The sequence below is a fragment of the Calidris pugnax genome, unplaced genomic scaffold, assembly GCF_001431845.1.
Source record: "Calidris pugnax isolate Ruff unplaced genomic scaffold, ASM143184v1 scaffold69, whole genome shotgun sequence".
Lineage (NCBI taxonomy): Eukaryota > Metazoa > Chordata > Aves > Charadriiformes > Scolopacidae > Calidris > Calidris pugnax.
Window position 1 is genome coordinate 7,524,311 of NW_015090859.1, and position 24,929 is coordinate 7,549,239.

At 38.7% G+C, this 24,929-nt stretch overlaps 2 protein-coding genes across 5 annotated transcripts in view; one reads left to right on the top strand and one right to left on the bottom strand.

Moving 5' to 3' along the window:
* FGF14 (fibroblast growth factor 14) overlaps positions 1 to 18,205 on the top strand; it is a 418,625-nt gene extending 400,420 nt beyond the window's left edge. For all 4 annotated transcript variants that reach the window (XM_014944154.1, XM_014944156.1, XM_014944155.1 and 1 more), the window contains 2 exons: positions 7,700 to 7,898; positions 11,366 to 18,205. In XM_014944154.1, the coding sequence (XP_014799640.1) occupies positions 7,700 to 7,898; positions 11,366 to 11,502 (336 nt within the window). In that variant the 3' untranslated portion in view covers positions 11,503 to 18,205. The remainder of the gene's footprint in view (positions 1 to 7,699; positions 7,899 to 11,365) is intronic.
* ITGBL1 (integrin beta like 1) overlaps positions 18,192 to 24,929 on the bottom strand; it is a 158,674-nt gene continuing 151,936 nt past the window's right edge. The window contains exons 10-11 of the mRNA XM_014944152.1: positions 20,945 to 21,058; positions 18,192 to 19,467 (exon numbers count right to left, since the gene is read on the bottom strand). Coding sequence (XP_014799638.1) covers positions 19,376 to 19,467; positions 20,945 to 21,058 — 206 coding nt within the window. The 3' untranslated portion in view covers positions 18,192 to 19,375. The remainder of the gene's footprint in view (positions 19,468 to 20,944; positions 21,059 to 24,929) is intronic.

The window sequence follows — 24,929 nt, forward strand, 5'->3', positions numbered from 1 at the left end:
ACTAGATTTCTTTTATCACAGATGCTGTATGGGAGATAAAAGATGCCTTTTTGTGGTGGTACAGCAAGGAGTTTTAGTTGGTGTTTAAACTGAAGACTTAAAGCAGATTCTTACTGTAAATTTAAATCTTAAGGGAAGCTAGGTGCTGAAGATTAGGTGGGGAGGAGACTGTGCTCTTGCAGAAAGAATATTTCATTTCACTGGTACAAGGATTCTGGCTGCATTTCCTTTAAAGCCAAGGATGTACTCAAGCCAAAAAATACACATTTCTGTGAAACTTCAAAGTGGGACTGAAGCAGAAAAATGACTTCACTCTCCTTTATATGTCTGTGGGGATGAGGGAGGATGTACTTGACCATATGCTATATTGGGTGATGCCCGTCAGTGGGCTCCAGCCCATTCTAAACCCATAGTTACAAATTTGGCTTATTGCTACTATTTCTTAAATTCATTTTGCTTCTTTTATTCAGGTGAGGCAACACTTTTTTAGCAGTTCCTCTCTTGAGCTTTTGTTGAAGTATTCCAGTTTTGGCACACAAATGCCATAAAGAAAGTTTTAAAAATTAGTAAGCTTTTCCAGGCTGCTCCCCCAAACCTTCTTTTGAATTTAAACAACCTTGATTCGCTCACTCCTAATGAGAAGGTCATGATTCATATCTGCATGATGGGCTTCATTTCAAAAACATTAGTTCACTTTTGGAGTCGAACTGTACAACCTTAAATAATATATATCAGAAACACTTCTATCAAGAAAATATTGTTCTATTTCATCCATGTCCCACTGAGTTGATGACTTTGAATTATAGGTATCCATCAAAGGAACATAAATACCTGAGCACTGCTTGTGATATAATACTAACTTCTATGTGGATGAGGAGACAGATGTATAAGACTTCTCCTGGCTAGCATATACAAGTAGTAATTTGGGATCATTCTTGACGTTATTATTTAAAATGTGCTTTTGTCTGATGTCATTGTTTAGTCTTGCAAATGGCTAAGTTTATGGAAGTGATGAGTATGTGTTCTGCCTTCCATACAAAATATTATTGCCTTTAATAAATTCTAGTTTGATATGACTATTTGTAAGCAAAGCAACCTTTCTGTTATGAAACAAGGAATTTTTTGAAATCCAAGCTGTTTTATGTTCTCTTTCAATCTGGCCAGAAAATGAAGCCAAATTCAGGCTGCAATCAATACCATCTTAAACACACAGAAATATGTCAGAGCTATTTTTGTTAGTTTGTCTTTATGGATGCTATATGAGTTTCATTCATGACCTTATTTTGGGTGCTCATGAATGTACATGAATAAGTAAGTGCTAATATTTGCAATAACATTGATTTACATTTACTTTTGCCTAAATTTAGTCCAAAGTTGTGTTTTGTTTCTTTGCAAGTAGTGATATTTGTATCTTTGGGTCTTTTAAAAGGTAAAAAATCAGAGACAGGAATTGTAGCTAAAAGTTTTCCTTTACACGCTGACATCCTTACTGCACTCTCAGTGATTCTTTGACAAGTAAGAATCATACCTGGTTTTTACCTGTATGACATCAAGTCCTACTTTTTTTAAAAAAAAATATTTTTTTTAAACTCCATGTGCTTAGGAAGCTTCCAGAGAACAGAAATGACACTAGCTCTGAAGAGCCAATAATGGTGTTCTCTGACTGTTGTGGTCTATTAAGGAAATTTTCTGTCAGAAGACTGTGGAAAGTATGTGAATGGATTTCTGAGCAATTGCTGCTTTCATGGGGCATCTGTAGGATTGCAGGTTCAGCTATTATTGCTTTTTATTTTGAAGCTTTTTTAGTAAAATCACTGCAAGATTTGTAGTATGGCAGCTAAAGCCTCCTGTTCCTTGGTATCTCACTTGACCGGTTTGCATGTAGAAAATTCTGCCAACTTTGCTTGTTCTTGTTTTTCTGTTTAAAAATTATGTTTTTATTAAGGGGGTTTTAGGCCCAGATCAGCTAAACGTTTTCTGAACATACAGGGAACCCAATTTCTCTTTAATCTATAACACAGAAACTATGTGTTGCTGGGTTTTCTGCTATTTGAAGTGGAACTCTTGGGAAAGATCATTCTGAACTGTAGGCTTTTGGCCAGCTTAAGAGTTGGAAAAATTTGGTGCTGTAGATGGGAAACCTTGAGTAACTTATATATTTTTACAGCAGCGTTTGTCAAATAGGTATACTGTATGAAGGTAGTCTGACTCATCTAATTCAACGTGCAGCAATTTAGGTATTTTCCAGTTCTCATGTGCAGGTGAAGCCTCCAGATCTTACAGGTCTTCTTGCATAAATATGTCTATGATATGGCCTTTTGCCCTTCTACAGCACTGCAGCTGTTTTCTGGGTACTCATCATTTCACACCTCGATTACTCCGCAATCCTTCCCTCCTGCACTGAGAAATACAGTGCCACCCCCGCGGCCTCAGTTCAGAAACCTGCCACACAGTTAATTTACCAGCTTCATTATTTTAACTGTATTTCTCTTCTTTTTTGAGTGCCTTCTCTTCATTAAACACAGACTGCTTCTCTTCAATTTTAAGGCCTTTCTTCATGAGTCATTTTCAACCTTTCTATTCACTATTAAAATGTCACTTCCTTCTTTTGATTCCTGTGTTTCTAGCCTTAAACCCCCAAAATACCTTTGTGCTGACTCTGTTGCTTTTCTCACTGCACAGAAGTGTCCCATGAGCCTCCACAGAGCTAGTGTTGTCCTTTTTTCAGTCTCTCCTTGAAAATCCTTTGTCATCATTCCTACAAAAAATATTCAATAACAATCTACTAGCATGCTGATACCATTGCTTGGATGTTTTGGGGTTTTTTTTTGCCCTGTATCAATCGCTATTTGGATTGAAAGGTGTTTACATCAAGCAGACTACGCTTGGTCTGTACTTCAAGCACCGAGGTGTCCTGTTCCATGACCCAGACTTCTGAGTGCAAATATTGAATAGTATCAGGGTTTTTTGCAGTGCTTGATGAGACTGGCTGTTCCTTGCCCGGCAATCTCTTTGAGTCTGTCTTGCATTTTTGTTTTCTGTTTGACACCAAGAAGAAGCTGTAGCAAGTTCAGCCTGCAGCTGCGTTTTTGCTGCCTGGTGTGATGAATGAGTCCTGTTGAGCCCATCTCCAGGGGAATCCACTGCCTCCTTATTTGCTGCTGGCTACAATTCAAGCGGCTGACTGCTAGCTATATCACTTCTATGAGCTGTGACTAGAATGATACTGCCCTTCCCTATATTTCAGAATAAAACACAAATTTAAAGAGGCTTGAAGGTCCAGGAGTAGAAGGTAGGATAATTCTGTGGAAGCCCTTGTCCTTGGAACTGGCTGTTTTGATGACCGTGGCAGAGTTCTGGTCTTGCACTGTCCCTCATGGTGTGCAGTGGAAGATTACTTTTTGTTCAGCCTCGACAGTTCATTATTGATTGCCTTACTGAAGAGAGATACAGTTTAATATTGCTGGTGTCCATGTAATTTTTAAGCAATATCTAGAAGCTATATGGCTAGCTGTGTTGTCATGCTAGTTTCTACTTTGCAACTCTGTGGTTTGCAGCATAGGTGTCTTGTCCATAGCTGCATAATTATTTCTTCTTTCCTAGAAAAACTCCATGCTTTATGGGGATTATAGAATCATAGAATCATATGGGGTTGGAAGGGACCTCTGGAGATCATCAAGTCCAACCCCCCACCCCCAGAGAGGGTCTAGCTTGAGCACGTTGCACAGGAACTTGTCCAGGCGGGTTTTGAATGTCTCCAGAGAAGGAGACTCCACCACCTCTCTGGGCAGCCTGTTCCAGTGCTTTACTACTCCCACAGTAAAGAAGTTTCTCCTCATGTTTAGGTGGAACTTCTTATACTCAAGTTTGTGCCCTTTTCCTCTTGTCCTGTCACTGGGCACCACTGAGAAAAGACCAGCCCCGTCCTCCTGACATCCTCCCTTTAAGTATTTGTAAGCATTAATTAGATGTCCCCTAACCCTTCTCTTCTCAAGACTAAAAAGACCCAAGTCCCTCAGCCTCTTCTCATAGGAGAGGTGCTCCAGGATCCTAATCATCTTTGTGGCCCTTTGCTGTACCCTCTCCAGCAGTTCCCTGTCCTTCTTGAATTGGGAGCCCAGAACTGGGCACAGCACTCCAGACAGGGCCTCACCAGGGCAGAGTAGAGGGGCAGGATGACCTCCCTCGACCTGCTGGCCACACTCTTCTTGATGCACCCCAGGATGCCATTGGCCTTCTTGGCCACAAGGGCACATTGCTGGCTCATGGTCATCCTGTTGTCCACCAGGACTCCCAGGTCTTTTTCCTCAGAGCTGCTCTCCAGCAAGTCAGCCCCCAACCTCTACTGGTGCAGGGGGTTATTTCTCCTCAGGTGCAGCACCCTGTACTTGCCCTTGAAGTATTTTAAGTGAAAGACCATGGCTACAAACAGCTACATGCAACTTCATTAAAGCTAGTTAAATTGCAGATTAAATTGTGAAAGCCCAATAATTGGACTGATAACTCATTCAAATATTTTCATTTACTCAATGACCTGTGGGACAGGAAAGTTTGCTATACTTCGATTTTGAACTATAGTCATTTGCTACTGTGCCATATTATTGATTAAGCATGAAGACCTAGCTTCATCCTATCAGCCTTCAGCCTCTGATTGACAGCTTGGTAGGGAGTTTATCTCAGTTATCATCTGAATTAGTTTCCAGCAATTCTTATATCTCCATGTTGACAACACATGTAACCTGAGATCCTTCATTCATGCACTCCTATGTTTGAGAGGTGGATAATGCCTCTTTTCTCTTTATTGCATTTGTGTTTTGTTCTTAAACAAAACACATGACTCCATGAGCTAAGGCTCCATTATTATCATGTAACACTACAATGCTGAGTTTTGGAGACACTGGTGGGGACCCCAAAACCAAGAATTTCCCAATGACAGAACTCTGTGATTGCAAGAGGTTGAACCCACAACCTGTGTGTTGTGATACTTATTAATGCTAGAGCAACCAGGAGAATTAAAACATCTCCAAATAGGACTCACATCAAGCAAAAGCTTGATGGGAAGCTGGCAAAAATATCCAAGTGAAAATTCTTCTCAGCAAGGTACAATTTAATACATCTTTCACTTCTCTAGGACCCAGGAAGCTGTATCAGATTGCAGTTTGCAGCCAAAACCCACTCCTGGGGTTTTGGAAATTGGTAACTGGTATATATTTTATTTTTCAAATGTTGCTTTGACAGGAGAAAACCACTTTTTACATAAGACTACAGGTTAAATCTGGGCACTGACCTTGGAAGAGAAATCCTGAAAACAAGTTCTTGTTTGCAAGTCATGTCTGGTTTTGCAATTTATTCATTCACTTCCTAATACAAAATGTCCTGGGATCAAAACCCAAAAAGTCATTCTTGCAGGGAAGATGTAAATGATTCATGTCAGCCAGATGAAGATTTGGATTCCTTCAGATTGGATACACATAGGCAGGTAGCCTAGGGGAGTAGCCCTCACCATAGAGCTTCTCTTACAAAATGTGTTGTACTGCCTTTCCCTCCAGCAATGGATTTGAATAAAGTCTGTGGATGACTTTTTTTTTTTGAGTCGGTGCTGTTAGCACATTAGTCATTTTTTGAGAGTTCTTACTGGGTTGAGTTTTAGGTATACAGATCTAGATTTGCCCTAAGTACATGCAGAGACAGCATTTTAGGTGTCATGGCTCCTTTACTGGAGAAAATATAGGTGCCTGCAGCTTTTCAGCCGGCTGAGATGGTGTCTGAGGCAAGGCTTTAGATGTCACTCTTAACTTAGAAACATTCAGTTTCCACCTGAGCCCCAGGGAAGGTGCCCATTTCTGAGTAATTCTTTCCTCAGAGGAACTGGTGACTGCAGTTCAGCATAGTCGTCATCAGGTGCCTAATTTTCATTCATGAATACTCCCCACATCAGTGGAACTATTAGCCTGCTTTAAAGTAACATATATTTAAGTGACCTTTTGGCTGAGAGTTTATCCCAGGCAGAATTGCATCCTAATATACTGGATCAAAACAAACCCTGTCCAAAGCTGTTACACCACCCAGACATCGGGGTAGCTGCAGTACTTTTAGGCAGAATACAGCATTCAGGCTTGGCCTTCCTCATAGGCCGAAAAGAATTAGTAGATTATTTCTATGCTTTTCATAACTAAGAAATAGTAATGATGCCAGTTTGTCCAGTCTATCTGTCTGCATCTAGGAGTAGCCACATAATTGTGTTGACATTATCCATTTTTGGTTTTGACTTGGTAAAGTAAGTATCTACCACTTCTGTGCATTGTCAGAAAACTACTGTAAGTGCCAAAGAAATGGGAGAGGAAAGAGCCAAGTTTGATTCAGAGGAGCGATAGGATTTGAAGGAATCTTGTTTCAGTATCCTAATGGATATTGTTTGGGAAAACACACAAATAGAGTTTGCAGGCAGCCAAGCATCTCTAGTACGGAGGAGCATGGAATGACAAACGACTTTTTGTTTATAGCAAAAAAAAAAAAAAGTGAATATTGGCTAAGAAGTAGTGTTTATGCTAATTGAGCTTTACAAGGAAGTAAAACTTGGTGGGGAACACAGGGGGTAGCGTTTGCAGTGAAGCAGGTAATAAGGAGAGCTGTGTAGGCATTTCCTGATTAGCATCTGCTGTTTCAACAGCCGAGGAACATGACTTGCATGTAAAATGCCTGTGCTAGGCTTTAAGAGGCATTCCCTCTAGCATGCCACCCTGCCTCCTGGTTTTATTTTGAGTCTCCTTGAGCCCTACTGTGATTTGAAATCAGTGGAGGAGAAAGGAGAGTAACACAAACAACAGATGTCTTAAAGTCTTGGAACAGAGAGAGAAAAAGGCCCCGCTGCAAAGGAGAAGGTGCAGTTAAGGTGTTGCCTGTCATTAGCTTTTGGTGCCTCTAGTACAGACTGTATTTGCATTTCTGCATGTGTATATAACAAATACAGCTGTGCACATAGGTGGTAAAGAAGTGGTAGTGCAAAAAGATGGCCATTGCACACGTCAGAGAATATTTTTTTTCCATGCTGTAAATGAGTGTGACCTACAGACACTCAGTGTGCTTGCTCTCACAGACAAAGCAACCTGGTTTAAGGCAGGTTCACAAATTATTTCCCAGCTTCTGCAGTAGCTGCTTTTTGTCTGCTGCTGGATAAAATACACCAAATCATTTTATTTGAGGTTAAAAGTTGCTCCCTAATTGAGAAAGCAAGTAGTATGCCTGGTATCCGTCAGGCAGCTTCGCTTACAGGTAGTAACGTAAGCCATGGCAACACAAACACTGTGTACCCCATAACATTAGGTAAACTGAACAACTGCTTTCTCATCAATGCTATTTTATCATAGACTTTCTTATTCTTTACAAGAATATCCTTGTAAAGAAAAATCAGCACAATAATAACTATTCCTGTGTTTTAAATCGTGGTTTTATACCTGTGTTGCTTCCTCTGTAATTTGAAAATACACTTCTCCTGTTGCCCAGATGGGAAAACAGAGGCATCCACGGGAGGTGAAATAACTTCACCTGGAAATCATCTAGAGGAAGACAGATCTCCTGGTCTCCAAGCAGAACCTTATTATAAGTCATATATTGAACTTATCAAGAAGTATTTGTAAGTTAACAAAACAGAAGCCACACTTTAGAGATAATCATTTAACATTTACTTTTCCTCCTACAGGAACTTTTTACACCGGAGTGCAAATTCAAGGAGTCTGTTTTTGAAAATTATTATGTAATCTACTCATCCATGCTCTACAGACAACAGGAGTCTGGAAGGGCCTGGTTCTTGGGGCTGAACAAAGAAGGGCAGGTCATGAAAGGAAACAGAGTGAAGAAAACAAAACCAGCAGCTCATTTTCTACCCAAGCCATTGGAAGGTAAGACTCAGTCTGTCGCTGGAAGATCCTCCTATAAATCTGGTAGGAAGAAGAGGGAATAGTTTCTAAAATACACTTTGTGAATGTAAGTAAGTGCCCCGCACAGGGGCCATTTCAAATGACAGTCCTCAGGATTCATGGAGCGGTTTTGTGCTTCAGCATAGTGATGCTAGAAAGGGCATTTGTAAACACATTTTTTCTGGGGATTAAGAGGTCGTTTTGCAAGAAAAGAAATCTTTTGTGGAAATGCATTTTGTTGTTTTTAAAATATTCTCTTGGTAGGGACAAAAGCTGTTGCGAGTCTTGCAGTGAGAAAATGGTCCTTTCATTAAGCAGAATGAAATAATGGATATTGTAGGATAATTGGGAGTTATAAAGGGAATGGATGAAATGTCAGAATTGCAAAGTAAAAACTTTCTAGTACAAAACACAAAAAAGGTCTTTTTATAAAATAAATCATACTGTACTACTTGGTCAGTTGATGTAATGCACATAACTTGTGTAAATTGGCCTTTAAACCCAGATAGAAGCGAATAAAAGTCATACTAACCTTATACACTAAGATGACATCACACTTTCTCTGAAAAATCATAGAATAGTTCGAAGGGACCTTTAAAGGTCATCTAGTCCAACCTCCCCTGCAAAACAGGGACATCTTCAATTAAAGCAGTTGCTCAGAGCCCCATCCAACCTGACCTTGAATCTTTCCAGGGGTGGAGTATCTGCCACCTCTCTGGGCAACCTATTCCAGTGTTTCACCACTCTCAGCATAAAAAATGTCTTCCTTCTACCTAGTCTAAATCTTACTTCTTTTAGTTTAAAACCATTACCCTTTGGCCTATCGCAACAACCCCTGCTAAAAAGTTTGTTTCCATCTTTTTTGTAAGCCCCCTTTAATTACTGAAAGGCTATAATGAGTCTCCCTGGAGCTTTCTCTTCTCCAGGCTGAACAATCCCAACTGTCTCAGCATGTCCTCTTAGTGAATGAAATAAATCATTCATTTATTTAAGTCTTGGAACTTTTGGGTTATCTATAGTCTTTTATAAACCTATGCCTCTTTTTGCTTCTTGTCCTAATGACAGTCCAAATGTCATTGATATTATTGCTATACATTGCCTCAGTTATTCTGAAAAGTATCTCATTACTTAACATCTGAAAACATATACCTGAGTAATGCTTTAGTTAGCAATCCTATTTCTTTTAACATTTTAACGTAAAATTTTTGATTAAAGAATCCGTTTGTTAAATGTTTGAGAGCTTCATCATAAGGAGAGAATCTGAATAATCCTATGGTTTAACTTCATATTTGAACTCAGGTCAATGCCTTTGTGTTTCCCACGTCTTGCAAAAGCTTATGGTATTTTCAGGAGTGTCAATCCCTTTATGTTAATTTATAAGAATTGTAGGGAGGGAAAGCCAGCAGCATCAATTCATATAGATCAGGAAATAAGTGACTTTTATATTAATATTTGGATGGTCAGACTCCATCAAAATAGCCTAGACAAAGCTTAGAAATAACTATGGAGTCATCAAATATGACAACTCTGCTATATCCTTACTTTACAGTTCTATCTCATGTTATTCAACTTTTAATGTTTTTGTATGTCTCAGTGTTACTTCATCAAGCTCCTTTAATTAATCAGCAAAGTGTCCTAAACACAGTTATGGGGGGCTCACTCTGAAGACATAGATCATAACCAACCTTATGTACTCTAGAGAAGATGTTTAATTTCAGACTTTCAGAAGCCATAAAAAGGATTTAGATTATGTCATTGGAAATGTTAGAACAAGTATTTGATTAGTTAATGACGCTATGGGGCCCTTCATATTTATTATGAAACCTCACACCATTGAAGATCAAGGTCAGTACTTTGATGCTGCTGCCTCCTACTCTAATTAGCCAAGGGATGAAGGGATTGTGCTCTCTATGGCAGCACACAGCCAGTCCCGAAATCATCGTGTGATGATTAATTCCTTTGACTGCTTTGACATCTCTTTTAACGTTGCTCTGATATAAATAAATGCTGCTGAAGTTAGGTATAAGTGGAAATATTACCTGATTCAGTGACATGGAAAATGAAATTGAATTATCCAAGAGCATTAATCATTAAGGCAGCTTAATGCTGGAACTGTGTAATTGAAGACATGTATTTTCCTCAAAGGATTTAAACTGGTTAGATAGGGACTAAAGCCCAGGGCCAAACTTTTAATTCCTCTAAGAATTCAGTTAATAGTTTAATTTGTAGTTTTCTGCACTTCTACATTCAGTGGAGATCAGTGGCTACTGCATAGGTTTTTGGAAAGGAGGAATCAAAAAAACCCAAACCTCTTGTGTACTACCTGCAGCACTGTCCTGGAGATTTCTTCAGTACGCATCTGAAGATATCATGGCCAAGCTCCTCAGATTTGGGAGAGGGATGTACAAATAACTTCGTAGAACTGGCCCCAAGCCTAGTCTTGCAACATAGGACTAAAAAAAACCCACTTAAGTCTAGACAACCGGATTCTATAATCCCATTTGTTAAAAACCATCTGTTTTATCGCATTTTATTTTACTTGTAAAAATGTGCAGAAAACTTCTTTAAGAGGGGTACGTATATACATATGTGTGCATATATATGTATATTTTTGTGTGTCTGCCTCATGCAAAAATAGAACAGTAGTTTTCCATTTCCAAGGCTTCTCTAGTTCCCATTAAACAAGCAAACATACAGTTTTCTACTGTGTTTTTAAGTCAGATACGGAAGAAGTAAGCAATTTGGAGAGTCCATGAAAGCTGTAAGTCATGCAAAACAAGTCTCTGTCAAAGTAAATAGTTTCACAGAATCACAGAATCACAGAACCACAGAATCACAGAATCTTAGTGGTTGGAAGGGACCTCTGAGATCATGGAGTCCAACCCCAAAAAAACCAAAAAAAACCCCCACCAAACAAATACAAAACACACCACACCAAACGCCCACCAAAAACCCCGCACCCACCAACTAAACCCCACACTCAACACCTCCCCATAAACCAATAACCTTGGGCACTAGAGCATGCCCTGAAGAGCCATGTCTATACGTTTCTTAAATCCCTCCAGGGATGGTGACTCCACCACCTCCCTGGGCAGGCTGTTCCAGTGCCTGACCACTCTCTCAGTAAAGTAGTTCTTTCTAATATCTAATCTAAATCTCCCTTGCTGCAACTTCAGACCATTTCCTCTGGTCTTGTCGTTCGTCCTTTGGGAGAAGAGGCCAACACCTGCCTCTCTACAACCTCCTTTCAGGTAGTTGTAGAGGGCAATGAGGTCTCCCCTCAGCCTCCTCTTCTCCAAATTTCCTTTTCTGCTCACATGCAGTGAAGGATTATATTACATGGATGATATTACAGTACCATTATTTAGAAAATTGGTCCTATTTGAGATGAGCTCTTAAAAGAGATGCATCCTTTAAAACGTCTCTCCTTTTCTCTTTTCTCCCTGCAGTTGCCATGTACCGAGAACCATCTTTGCATGATATTGGAGAAACAGTGCCAAAGGCTGGGGTAACTCCAAGTAAAAGCACAAGTGCATCTGCAATAATGAATGGCGGCAAACCAGTCACCAAGAGTAAGACGACATAGCCAGATCCTCACAGGTGTTGTGACTGACTGAGCCCCGAGTACGGTTGAGCGGTTTATCCTTGCCAGACTTCCCCTCTGCAGTGTCCGTGGATCAGCTCGCGGCACGTCGCCGACGCGCCCGCCGCTGTCTTCTGAACTGAGTTGTCGCAAGCGGATAAAGCTCAACGTGTAGCTCTACCCACAACAAGAAGACACCTGGATGAACCAGCTAAACTCAGACCATGGAATGCCCTACCAGATATTGGAATGCCTTTTTAATATCTTTTCTGTGACTGTGACACTTCATGTGAATGACATACTTCACAAGTACACTTGATACCTTGCCTGCTGACAATTGCCCATAATCCCTTTTTGAGTCCAGTTTCAGCAAAATCCATGTGTTTAAGTTCTATTTTGTAGCACACAGATAATCAAGTAATTTCTAGTTAGATGCTGTAAACCTGTGCTATTTATGGATTTCTCTTCTTCCCTTTTTTATAAGGCTGCTCGCTCCACTGTCTGTGACCTTTTGCAGGGATTGTGTTTCTCTATAACTTAATTGTTGCCGGTGGCTTAGTTTTGAAAGCAATCAGGGAATCAGGAAGCCTTCAAAAATCTATTATTACAAATTATATCTATAAAGAATAGGATTGTTGTCTCTGGCTTACAATATTGATTAAATGTGAATACTCTTTAGTAACAGATACTGTGCTTCTGAGGTTGGCGTTATAGTGGAGGGAAGAGTGTCAAACACAGCCAACGGGAAGTTTTCTGAAACGAGTGTTTGGCATCCCCCTACAGTTTCTTTTTGTGTGTGTGTTTTATACATATCACAGGCTTACTGGTAATGGTAACATTTGCCTTGCCCAGCGAGCAAGACCCACTCATTTTTGGGAAAGTGGGTCCAAAGAATTTTGTAGGCCTTGTAGGCCTGAATTAAGGCTCATTTTTCATCTACTAAATCTTCATTGTTTGAAAAACAACCACCACCAATAACAGAAAAAAAATAAATAAGACTAACCAGAATTGCGCTACCTAAATCCATTTCAAATATAATCCTTTCCTGTTTTTAAGGAACTGAACTTAATGCCATTGTTATTTTTGGCTGAATCCCACACCTACTTAGCAAAGCATGGGCAAGGATGTTGTTGTGTTCTTTTTTGCAGCACCAATGCAAAGGGTAGTTACAAATTATAGTTTAATATTTCTGGTGTTTTAAAAAAAAAAAAAAAAGTTTTAAAACTGGACATATTACAAAACTTTATTTTTATTTTTAGCTAAGCATGCAAAGTCCGGTCCTGTGTATTTCACTGATATCCCAGTACGTACCTCCACCCAGCTTCCTAGGATAATATGCCCACCAAATTGCTAGATTGAAGGTGCCTTGCCTTGATCTCTGTATACTGTACTTTCTCCTACATGAACCTACAAGAAATCATAAACATCATAAAATTGAAGCCTTGGATCATATTACCAGAAACACCATCAACACTTTGAGTTTGTCACTTGTGAACAATTAAACCAATGTGGGAGGAGGGAAGGGGGGGAAGATATAGAGAATGCCACAGAGATGCCACTGAAGTGTTGCACACTTAGTCACAGGCTTTCAGAAGGCTAAAAATATGGGTACTCTCTGTATGCTGAAGAAGGTATTTGTTTCTCAGAAAGGGTAACAAGGACCAAAGTGTACCTCAGGCTGGAAAACTGTGTGGCAACGCTCTCTTGGCCTCTTGATGTTACCTTGATATTTATAGACAAAAAAAAAAAAAAAAAAAAAGAAAAGGGGAAATCATCCAGGCCTTTTTTAGCTTTGTTATTTCTGGCAATTTGTTTTATCACGTCTTTGTGCTGAATTCCTTAACAGAGACCACTGGTTATTTCAATCTCCCTGTCTGCTCAGCTGAACAACTGATTCAGTCTGAAGCAACTCTTCATGCTAGTTTTCCAATGTGTTCTGTTTTTATAAGCAACATTTAGTGCACTCTTCAAGGAAGCTACTGTAAAGCTGCTAAATTTTACATAAACTTTTTTTTTTTTTTTCTGTAGGCCAGACTTCCTTGTTTATATATGTAACACGGGAACAGCAAGCTAACACAATGTTGGGTCTTTCTAGGGAGGGAATGAGTAAAGCATGAAGCCCACTATCCATGCAGAGAAAAAAAAAAAACAACAAACCTACTCTAATACTGTGATAAAAATGCAAAGAAACATTGACTTAGACTGTGTCCTTGCCTGCTAGCACTAAATATGTGTGTGGGAAAAGCAACACTTTATTAAAAAACTTTGGTGTCCCCTTCTCATCCCATCTGGTCCAGTGGGATGTGTGCACCATCCCTGAGAAAACAAAACCAAACCAAAGCAACTCTCGTGGTGAGCTGGGAGCTTGCTCTGCATCTGGAGGACCCATGGGAGGCAGCAGCCTTGACGTTGTACTGTCTGCTGGGTCCCAGAGGAGGCCCCAGGCTTTCCTACAACTAGACGAGGAGCACTTCACGACATTTTGAGTAAGATGAAGGCTACATTCTCTTTCTCTCTCAGCTAATGTATTTCATTAGAGATCATGAGGAGGGAAGACGTGTTCATGTTCCATCCAGCTGTCTTTTTACTCTCGCAGTGTAAGAGCCTGGGGAGAGACAGGGCTGGAGACCTGGCTGAGCCACGCAAGGAGGTTCAGGTTCATGGCCTGATGCTACAATTATTGTTTTCAACATTAAACTTTTGATCCTGGGTAATTATGATCTGAAAAATAGTTTGGGGGGCTATAATTCAGGCCAGATTAAATTTTTGTAACCAGTTAGTATACGCTGGAAAAACAGCATTTCTTTTTATTATTTTCTGATTTCGTTTCTGTGGGCTAAATCCATATATGTGTTTAATCCAATTAATAGATGTCCTAAAAAATATTTTTTCTACTATATGTTTAAACACAGCAAAGGGGTCTTTGTGCTTTGTTTCCTCCCTTTAATTTTGTCTCTTGTCTCATCTGTTGCATGGGAAAAGGATGGCAAGGATGAACTGCATGTAGTAGGTTGTGTCTATCAAAGAATTGTTGGTCTGTATTACTAAATTTACATACATATATGCAAAGAGTTTGTCTGCATTGTACAGTTTGTGTTTATTCTTATTTGTTGTATACACAGATTCAACACGATGAATAAAACATTTATATGAAGGCATACCACAAGACAACAAAAAAGTTTATGTAAGAAGTAGACTGTGCAAAAACATCATTGCACTGGCCACAGGATGGTGAAACTTCATGTAAATAGGTTGGCAAACTCAGTTCTCCCCTTTTACCATGCCAAAGAAAATTTTAGCTCCTTAATATAATACCTCTCTTGCTGTTCTCCAGGATGAGACTTCACCATTTTCTTCCCTCTAAGATTAATTTTGCTGTTGAGTGAAAGCTGTTTTCAACTGTCTGTTACTACTAAAGTACTGTATAGTAAACCTGATGGAATCAATTTGTATTTACAGATTGGGGGTTTTGTACTTACACGTCCAGCTGTCTGTGAATCTACAGCGTTCCAGGTCTTTTGCATGCTTGCTTTGTATTTTGTTCTTCTTCTGGGTTTTATCTAATCTCTGAGAGACTGTTTGCACAGCAATCCAACTTCATCTTACCATTTCGTATGTTAACACTGCACATAGTCATTAGCTCTTTCCTTTTTTTTTTTTTTTTAATCTGTATTTTAGCTACAGTTCTATCTGGCGAAATCAGTCACACCTGCACAGTTTTAGAAATCCAGTTTTAAGTAGATATGAACCACTTCAACAAAGCACCATTTTGTTGTACTTCAGAAATTTTATAAATACACAAGAATCCTTATGAGATTGCTCACACGGTAGAGCCTATAGAAAGGTGTCTGTAGCTTTTAAGTGCTTTGTAGTTGACATAACACAGCTTTTGCTTAATTTGCTGAGGTTTTAGCCACTCTCAAATACTTTTTCAATATGCTATAATTTTCATAAACTTTAACTTGTGTAGAGTCAGATTGGTTCTTAACAAGAACACTCCCCCCAAATACAGAGTAAAGTAATTCACTTTAACTATGGTTTATATCTGAAAAACACTAAGAACTCTGACTTTTTAATATATATTGGGAAACTTTTTCTCTTGGTTTAAATCCACTGTAAACAATGAGGTATGAAAGCAGGCAGTTTGGTCCATACATTAAAAGTGTGTCTTGCTGATCCATCTGTTTATTGGTATAAAGAAGAAATTATTCAGCTCGATTCAAATGGGAATGCAAGTAAAATTAGACTAAGTAAGGAGATTATCTTTCTTTTAAATGCCTCCTTAGATAAACTCATATTCTTCGCAATGCATTTTAAAGTGTCTAATAACAGGGGTTTTTTTGTGGTGACTAATGCAAATGCTATGACTTATTTTTAAAGATGTAATAAAATTTCTGTTCTATTATCTAGTCACAGAAATATTCAACTTAGCTTTCTTCATCCCAGTATCATTTAGCTACAAAGTGAGATGTCATTCTGTAAAGAACTGAGGGCAGAGCATCAGAAATATGTCAGAGCAGGTACATAACTAAACATTCGTCAATGTGTTTCTTAAAGAGAGTATGTCCAAGGAAAGAAGGGTCACAAGTTAACAATTTATACAAACAAATCAATCCACAGCTGTTTTACAGGTGATATTACAGATATGTTATATACATTAGGCATAATCCCTCAAGCCTATTGTGGAAGCATTTGGCCCACTTCTGCATTGTGTTCTTTCTCTCATAAGAGGAAAGCAAGGCTGTAGTATCTTTTGTTTATAAGGTTTATCAATCCAGCTGGTATGAAATGCCTGTTTATCCAATTTGGTTTTACCACCTGTGTCGTGGTGTGGGCTGGATACACCGAGAACTGCCTTTTGCCACAGGCCAGGCAGAAAGTTTTTACTGTCCCTGGGTATGGAGGAACCAAGCATTAAGTTTCACTCCCTCACACCTCTTCCTGCTTTTACACTTTATGTAGCTGGAATTCCCATCACAGGGTATGAGGTGTAAAATCACTACTGATTAATACAGCTATTTTTTTTTTTGCAAATGTGGAATAATAATCTTATCCCTTCCGATCACATTTTTCTAGTGAGGAAATGAGCCACAAAACAGATCTGCTGGGAGTGACATCACCAGTTACCTCAGCATGAAGAGCGGGGGGAATGTTTAAGCAACATTATAAGAAATAGAGTGAAAGTAAGAAAGGAATTTATGTATCCATTATATTTTAGTAGTCTTAGTTAATACTTTAAGGTTTGTAGCAATAGCACCATTTTGTTTAATAATTTACATTTTAATAAACCACTGACAGTAGCTGTCTTAGAATATTCTAGTATTTTTCCACATGTATCTTAACAAACAACTTGGATAACACTTTTTGAAATGTTATGGATATGTGATCCATCCAGTAGCCAAAATATTGTAGATTGTTTTTTTAAAAAGTTCTAAATAGAAATCAGAATAATCTTACACTTTTAAAGTATATAAACTTAAAATGAAAGCAAATTACAAAGTAAAATTCATTCAATATGACATTGCCACCCTCTAAAAAATTGTTCTTTTGTCTATGAATAAGAATACCTGAAATACCGTGGCTGATCTACAGCATATATAAATCTGCTTATCATGCCATGAAACAAGACAAAAACATCTACTGAACCTAGATATGAGTTTTGATTATCTAGTATTTTCTCATTACAGTACTAAATACAAATGGAAGGAAATCAAGGAAAATTTTGTATCTTTCATTGTTTGCACTCTGATTCAGCAGACAAATGTATCTGCAAAAAACATTGATTATAAGATGATCCAGGTCAGCGGAATTCATAAATATAAATAAAACCAAGAATCTGTGCTCTCCAGGCACCAGGGCTGACAAAATGCCTATATTTTTAAATTTAATAAAATATTAATGTTAAGTTCTATGGAGTTTAAGGGTTATACTATAATTTCAAGATGAATTTTACGTAGAAGATTCTTTATACTGTATCAATACATTTTAGAACTCTGCCTGGTATTTTGGTTATATGAAAACAGAGCAGCTAGCAGCTTTGGGATGTATGTCTCATTATTTATCTGCATACCTTCTATATAAGTTATGCATGGATGTTTGGTGATTATACTCCCTGAGAACACGGGTTTCACAAGCTTCATTTTTAGAAAGAAAGAATCCATGTTAAGGAAAAACAAATGGGTAAGAGAAAGAGCAAGCTACGTGGGAAGGGGGATAATAAAAGTGATAAAATAAATTCATTCAAACTTTTTGCATTCTATTACATGTTCTGTACCATTGTATTTTCCTATTTCAAGGCTGTCCTTTGGAAAAGAAAACTAATTTCTAGACTAATAATGGAAATACCTTTTTTCCTTGATATATAGTTCCCTTATTTCTGAATCATGTACCTCTTTAAATATCAGAACCTTGGCACCTAAACCTCAAAGTTCCAGTTTGGTATTAAAAAGAAATATTTTCCAGCCATCTAAGCAATTTCTCGCTCAATCATGGTTTCACAAAATGTAAACACTTTTGAAACTAAAATGTATGTATCTTTTTTTGCTCTAAAGAATTCAAGGGCTGCCAAATCTACATGTACAAAAAAATAAGAGATTCATATGTAAATAAGTTAGGGAAGTCCCAATAGTTGTGCATCGTTCATAACTCAATGTGAATTTCACACTGAGCAGCATTTCACCATTGGAAAATAAAATTTTTGTTCATACCACTGCTTTGTTTGTATTTACTGCATTAAAACTTTAATTACTTTGCTGCCATTGTCTGAACATCTTTGGCTGAGACCAGGTTACTGCATAGCATAGCTGATTTTTCAAGTCAGTTGACCTTCAGGCTCCCCACTTCTATAAAAGCAGTTAAATTCAATGAATACCATGTGTGACAGTGCAATCTGTTCCAAACAGTGATTTCTAATAGCACACAGAATTGTCATCCTAAAAGTTATTAGTATAACACATTTTCATTTGCTTTACTTTTAAGAGGACTAGGCAACTGTACGTACATAGAATAGTATGATAAAAGTACATATGAATTGCAGGATACATACTCAGAATAGACAATTATACATTTATATCTTTATTAGTTTCATTCCTTATACTCCTATAGGTTATGCATTTGAAAATATTGCAGTATGTAGAACAGATAACCAACTCACTGACAAATTAACCACAGAAAACAAGAAGTTCTGTTGTGGACAAGGGTTTGTTCAAATGTTTTAGGTCTTCAGTCTATGGTTGTCAGGTTATTGGACCTCAGTTATATAAATACAATTCTTTGACCAGATAAAATATGACTAATGTTTGATAAGCTTCTTTACAGCTTCTCTCAGTTTATGAGCTGATGTGTAATCAGTATTCTTAGAAAGAAAAAAGGGCCAAACAATGTATTTATCAAATACCATAAAAATAATCAAATTAATATTTTGACAAATATGCAACTAGTGCTACTCTTCTACAGGAATATTGTTGCGTACTGATAGGGAGAGGTGACAACCAAGGAAATAATGTTAATTAAAAAAAAAAAAAAAGGCTTTCTTACACCTTTTCCAGAGGTTGCTTAAGAAAGAGGCATTATGAATGTAATCTCAGTCCCACTGAATTTACCAAAAAACTCCGGAGAAGTTCCACAGGGCCAGTATTTATGACTTCACCTTTTAGAGCTTGGACTCTCCTGCTCCCAAGGCATTTTTCATTTTTTTTCTTTCAGTTTTCTCATGCATTTCTTTAAGGAGCAGGCCCTTAAATGAGTGTTCTAAAGGATTTACACCCATGTACGTGTGTGTGCATTCACACCCACACACTGACTACTTCTGAAATTAATGTTCTAGCAGCCTAAAGAAAAACAAACAAAAAACCTCCTCATTCTCTGACGTCCTTTGTTAAGGGTATTCTCTCCCCAGCCAGATTTCACAAGCATTTCCATTCCATCCTTCCCAGCACTCGCAGTTTCCACAGTTACAAACACCATTGCCTAGAACGAAATGAATAAAGGGCAATTAACATAATTGAAATGTACTACATTAAAAAGTGTTCTATGGGAAGGAAAAAGCCATGCTAAAGTAGCTGCATTGTTCCTTTATTGTTCCCCCCACCCATTTTTTTTTTTTCCTTTGGAAGGAAGCAATTACTGTACCATTGCATTAAGAAGCCACCCCAAACCTACACTTTACAAAGGATTAATAGCATTCTCTCAATAATTCCATCAGCAGAATTGCAAATATTGTAATTATGCCACCACTATTTGTACCCAACTGTTGAGGCTCAGTGTTCACACTGTACCTCCAGGTAGAAGGAAAAACAAGATTATTTTTAACTATTATGCAAAAAGAAAAAGGTACTAAAAGTTACAAGCTAAATAGCAATAAAAAACTTCACTTTGAACATGAAAAACTTTAAACCCAAATTCTCAGAAGCACTATGCAAATAAATAATGTCTCAAACTCTCTATGAGATGGCTAAAGTACTGAGATCCACATTTTCATATTATTTCAATATTTTTCATGACACCAGGATGCTCAGCTTGAGACCTCTACAGCCTGGGTTTCAAGTTTGAGCTCCTCTTCCTACTGACTTTATGCAGAGCCATGAATAGCCGCCGCAGCTGAAGAAAAGGCTCCTGTTGCCTCTATACTGGCTTCTTGCCCCCACAAAAGGACCCTTGCTAATAGGGCTTGCTGGAAGACACAATTTACTAGCGTCAGCCCTCCCACTCTCACTCTAATCGGCTTGCAGGTTTCCTCCACGTCTAATAATTGCTCAGCAAAGATTTTCTAAAATTAAGATTTGTAACAGGAAGCAGCCAGTGAGTTAATTTAGCGATTCCCGTGTTGCTTCTTGTCACTAGATTTGTCATGAGGGTTTGTTGGCAGCCGGCCCACTTCTACCCACATCTGCCGCCTGAACTCCCAGACAATGTTAAGGTGAAGCCGCTTTAATCACCAGCCATCACGTCACAAGAAAAACTGTCCGGCATTTCAGCCTCCCACTGAGAATTGTCTGATTGCCAGGAAGCTCTGTTCACCCACACAGCTATGCCTCTCACCTACCAAAGATCATCAGACAAGTGAATTTTGTCTACATCTTAGATGCGTGACGGACATAGAAAGTCCAGTAAGAGAACAAAAGATAAAGAAATATCATAATCACAATGCTGACACTGCACATCCTTTGCCAAAAAGCAGCATCTTGTAGTCTGTTGCAGTGAAAATTGTTGAAGGATTTCGTGGCTGGCTCACTTATTTAAATTCATACTCAGGCTTTCGACTGTTGTTTTGAAACCTTAAGTTGATTATCACGCTGCACGAAGAAACAATTATAGCAGGTTTGAATAACCAGCAAATGCACTTCCTCCATCACGGGAGAAAGAAGAAGCTGGGCTTTGTCTGACACAATTTCCATCAACACAGTTTGTTTCTTAGAGCAATTAAGTGTTAGCCTTAGTACTGCACCTGTGCAGATGAGACCATCATGTTTGTCACAGTCTCTGTCATCACATTCACAAAAATCGCCCGAAATGTACCATTCCTGTGGTGAACAGATGCACTTTCCACAGTGGCAGGAACCTGAAATCACAAAAATTATTACTCGCAGTCAAAGAGCACTGGCATTTTCAGACTAGAAAATAACATCCCCAGACACACACATGTGCACACACACACACACACACACGTGTGCATAGGCACAAAATTGCTGCCTAAAAGGCTATTGCACAAAAGAAAATAAGCAAAAATCTTTTTGAATAAAGGGATTCTTTTGGGGTGAGCTAAGAGTATGTGGGACGTTACTACTAATGCTTCGATTCTGCTATTTCACTTAATCAAGACTCACAATTTGAAGCTTTCCTTTGGTTTCAGAGACCTACAATCAAGGCTACTCTTCCCAAAAACTGTTCCTTTTTTTATCTAGAAAAGCTTAAATTGTCCCTGACCCACTGTTACTGAATGCAATAAAATTGTGCACAGGAAGAAAATGTCCCTCCTCATCTGAAGTCTTTAGGGAAGAGTCCTCAAAAGACCAAAGGCGCCTAAGACTATTTAAGATCCCCCAAGGTCCCAGTCACCACAGATGAAGCTCCTTCATCTCCCATGGAATTACTAAATGTTCACTGTAGGGCTGGATGGGTTTGTACACATAATGGGGGTTCAAGCAGTTTGCTTATTCCTGCAGAGTACCCCGATGCCCCTCGTTGGGATAAGCAGCTCTCCTCCTCCTCAAGGATGTCAGGTCACACCCCCACAGACAAAGGAGGGACTTCATGGTGATTTGGGTGATGCAAATGTCCAATGTACCCACCGATCACCAGAAATGTCCCTTTAAGGGAAGACTTGGAGACATCCCTACCTTCAGGAGAAGGCTCATGACTCTGAATCCTGTAAAAAGACCGTTTCCCCCAGGGCAATCATGTGTCAGGAAGCTTGTAGCCCGAGAAGGGTGTGAAAGAGGCTTTTCTGCAACTGGAGATGCCACTGGGAGATGGTACGTCCTCTTGGCTGACTCCAGCACCCATCTGAAGACACTTGGCTCTCACAGAGCCCATCCTCAGCTGCCTGACCCCTCACAGAGTTCAGGCACTTAAATGCCAAGGTGGAGCACTTAGTAACTGCTAAGCAAAAATCCCTTTGTGGACCTAGCCCTAAGAACTTGTTACAGCACCAGTCAATATGAAAAGCTCAAAAAACAAATAAAAGATGCCGAAGAATACACACATAACTGTCAATTATGGGAGATGGAGTTAAAAAAAAAAGTCACCAAAGCTGTTGACTTTTAACAGAACATACTTATAAATGAGTTAGATGCTGTTGCTCTTGCAATATTTCCAGAATTACTCCAGTACAAAGTCACCTATTTGTTTAATGCAATATTAAAAAAAAAATATATAGAACGAAGTTTGGTTATGTCAGAATATAACCTAAACAGAATTAATCGTTTGGCCTGAGTCAACTTTTTATACACTTCGGCCTGAACCAAAGTGTATGAAATGAGGTTTTTCCATCTTTCCACTCTTTTCAGTGACCTCTGAATAAAACCCATAGAAAAATTCAAATACACATTTTTTTTTAAATGTGGATCTGTCGATATCGACCAATTTTCCCTAGGTTTTCCCCATAAATACTGAAGTGTCTCTGATCACCAGAACTTAATTCTTCAAAACTTTCGAACAGCCTCAGCAGAGTAACTAATTTTTATTAAAAATGTAAGTAATTTAGTGTTTACTGTACATAACAAAAATTAACTCATTGCCTAATTTTAAAGAAGTGCTGGTTTAACTTGTAACATATGGAACATATAAATATATGCAGGAAGAGATAGTGATTGGAACATTTGGGGATGGGAGTATTTGGTTAAGCATCTACTTTTTCTGTGAGTCCTGAGTATTGCTTACTGAGCCACAGGCACGGAAAATACTGACATTCCCTACAAGGATAAAAAATGCCATTGTATAAAGAGGCAGTGGAGGAGAGCATACATATTGCATGGTTGCCGTGTAAGAGATACACTAAGACATACTTGAGGGTAATTTAAAACAAATGTCTCTCTTTATACAAACTATAAGGCACTGACCGCTGAAAATAATGATGAATAGTATGAGACTTTTAGTAAAATTAAAGCAGTTAATAAGAGCATGACATTGTGAGAAGCCTGAAGTGATTCTGCATAAGCAAGCGCTGATGCTGCTACTGAGGGATACCCACAATTTTAAAAACTATTTTGCAGAAGATACAGTAAATTTAACAGCAAGTCAACCAATGAAGATCAGGCTCCATAATGTAAAATGTGTTAGGGAGAATGAATGTATCAACTCTTTTCCCTGAACAGAGCATGCTGCTCTGGGAGGCTCCTCAGTTTAATTAAAATGAGTCTAATGAGTTGCAGGGTGTTCCCTGGGATCCCGGCCAGATCCTCTCGGATGGGATTTGGCTCATTACCTAGCCCGCGTCCTGCACCATTACAGTAGCCATCTGCAGCCCTACATTTACTGCCAGGGAGGCAGCAGCGTGGTGGGTGTTGCTGTTTGCCTTGGGAAGAGCTTTTACTACAGGTGGCACAGTCACCCAGCCAAGATTTTGAAAAGAGCCTGGGAATGTGGATGTCCAACTCTATTCACATTAACACAGTGCAATTTTCTGGAAGTGTTCAGCAGTTATCTGCTGAAAAACGGGACTCCTTAGAGTCTATTAAATGCTACATACAGAAACTAAGGCTCCCTTAATCCATTATAGAGCTTGCATATCTTGGCCAAGTTTCCAGCAAAGACAGAATGACCACCATTAGCGCACAGGTTCAAAATTCCCTTTTATTTGACCAGTAATGGTTATTTATTGCTCAGTGTAATGAACCAGAAAGAACAATTAAGAACAATTTGTCATTTTAGCCTCTGGATAGTTCCAGTCACACTTGCTATGAACAACATTTTAAAGTATGGGTACCTAGTAAGACATGATTTCCAGACACATATTTAAGCATCAAGAATAGATTTGCCATCCAAAAACAAAACAAAACAAAAAAGAAGGGGAAGGGAAAAAAAGGGAAAAGGGAAAAGGGAAAGGTGGGGGGGAATAGCTAAGCATAGAGACAAAAGTTCAAAGTAATGAGACTGTTTTTTGCCTATGATCCCCATCCTGCTCTGAGAAGAGGCAGGAGATAGTAGCTCCTTGGATGCTCACACCTCTAGAAGCTACCTCATGTAGGTATTTCTCTACTGGGACAAGCACTTACATATGACCAGCTGTTCCCACAATACAGCTGCTATAGCATCTAATTTGACACACCATTATTATATCAACTATCCTCAAGGGAACCTTCCATCACATCAGAAGCTCATCTGTACTTGGAGGCCAAAGAAACTTAAAAAAATAAAATCCCATCAGTGTTGCTGAATATGGATTTAGGGTCAGGTTTGTAATTCCCATAGAAAGTAAATGCTGTTCAACAGAGCACTACTACCTTAGAAAATCTGGGCTTTTGGAGCCTCCATTCATGCAGTCAGGTTTAAAAGTACAAACTGCCTGCAGCTGGTTATAACCCAGAGACACTTTCAGGATGCTCCAACCTACATCAGTGACCAGACCCCAGACCAGCCCCTTAGGATCATAGCCAATAAGAGGGAAGAAAATCCTCAATGCCTCTACAAATTCCTGCCAGATTGTCTGCTTCCAAAGTCTCAAAGTAAATGTAAGTCTTGATATACTTGCTCAAACCTAATTGTTCTCCTAGCAAAACCCACAGGCTGAAATAAATAGCACTCAGCCATGCTTACAAAAGGGTAGCAGATAATACAAATGTTTTAAAATTCAACATAATTTGCCATGTTTATATTTTTTTAGAATCTTATATAGTGTATTTATTTTAAGCATATTTTCTCACCTTCTAGTTTATATAAAAAATCACAGGGAGACCAAGACTAAGAGTATAAAAGTTAACTTCTGCAGTAAA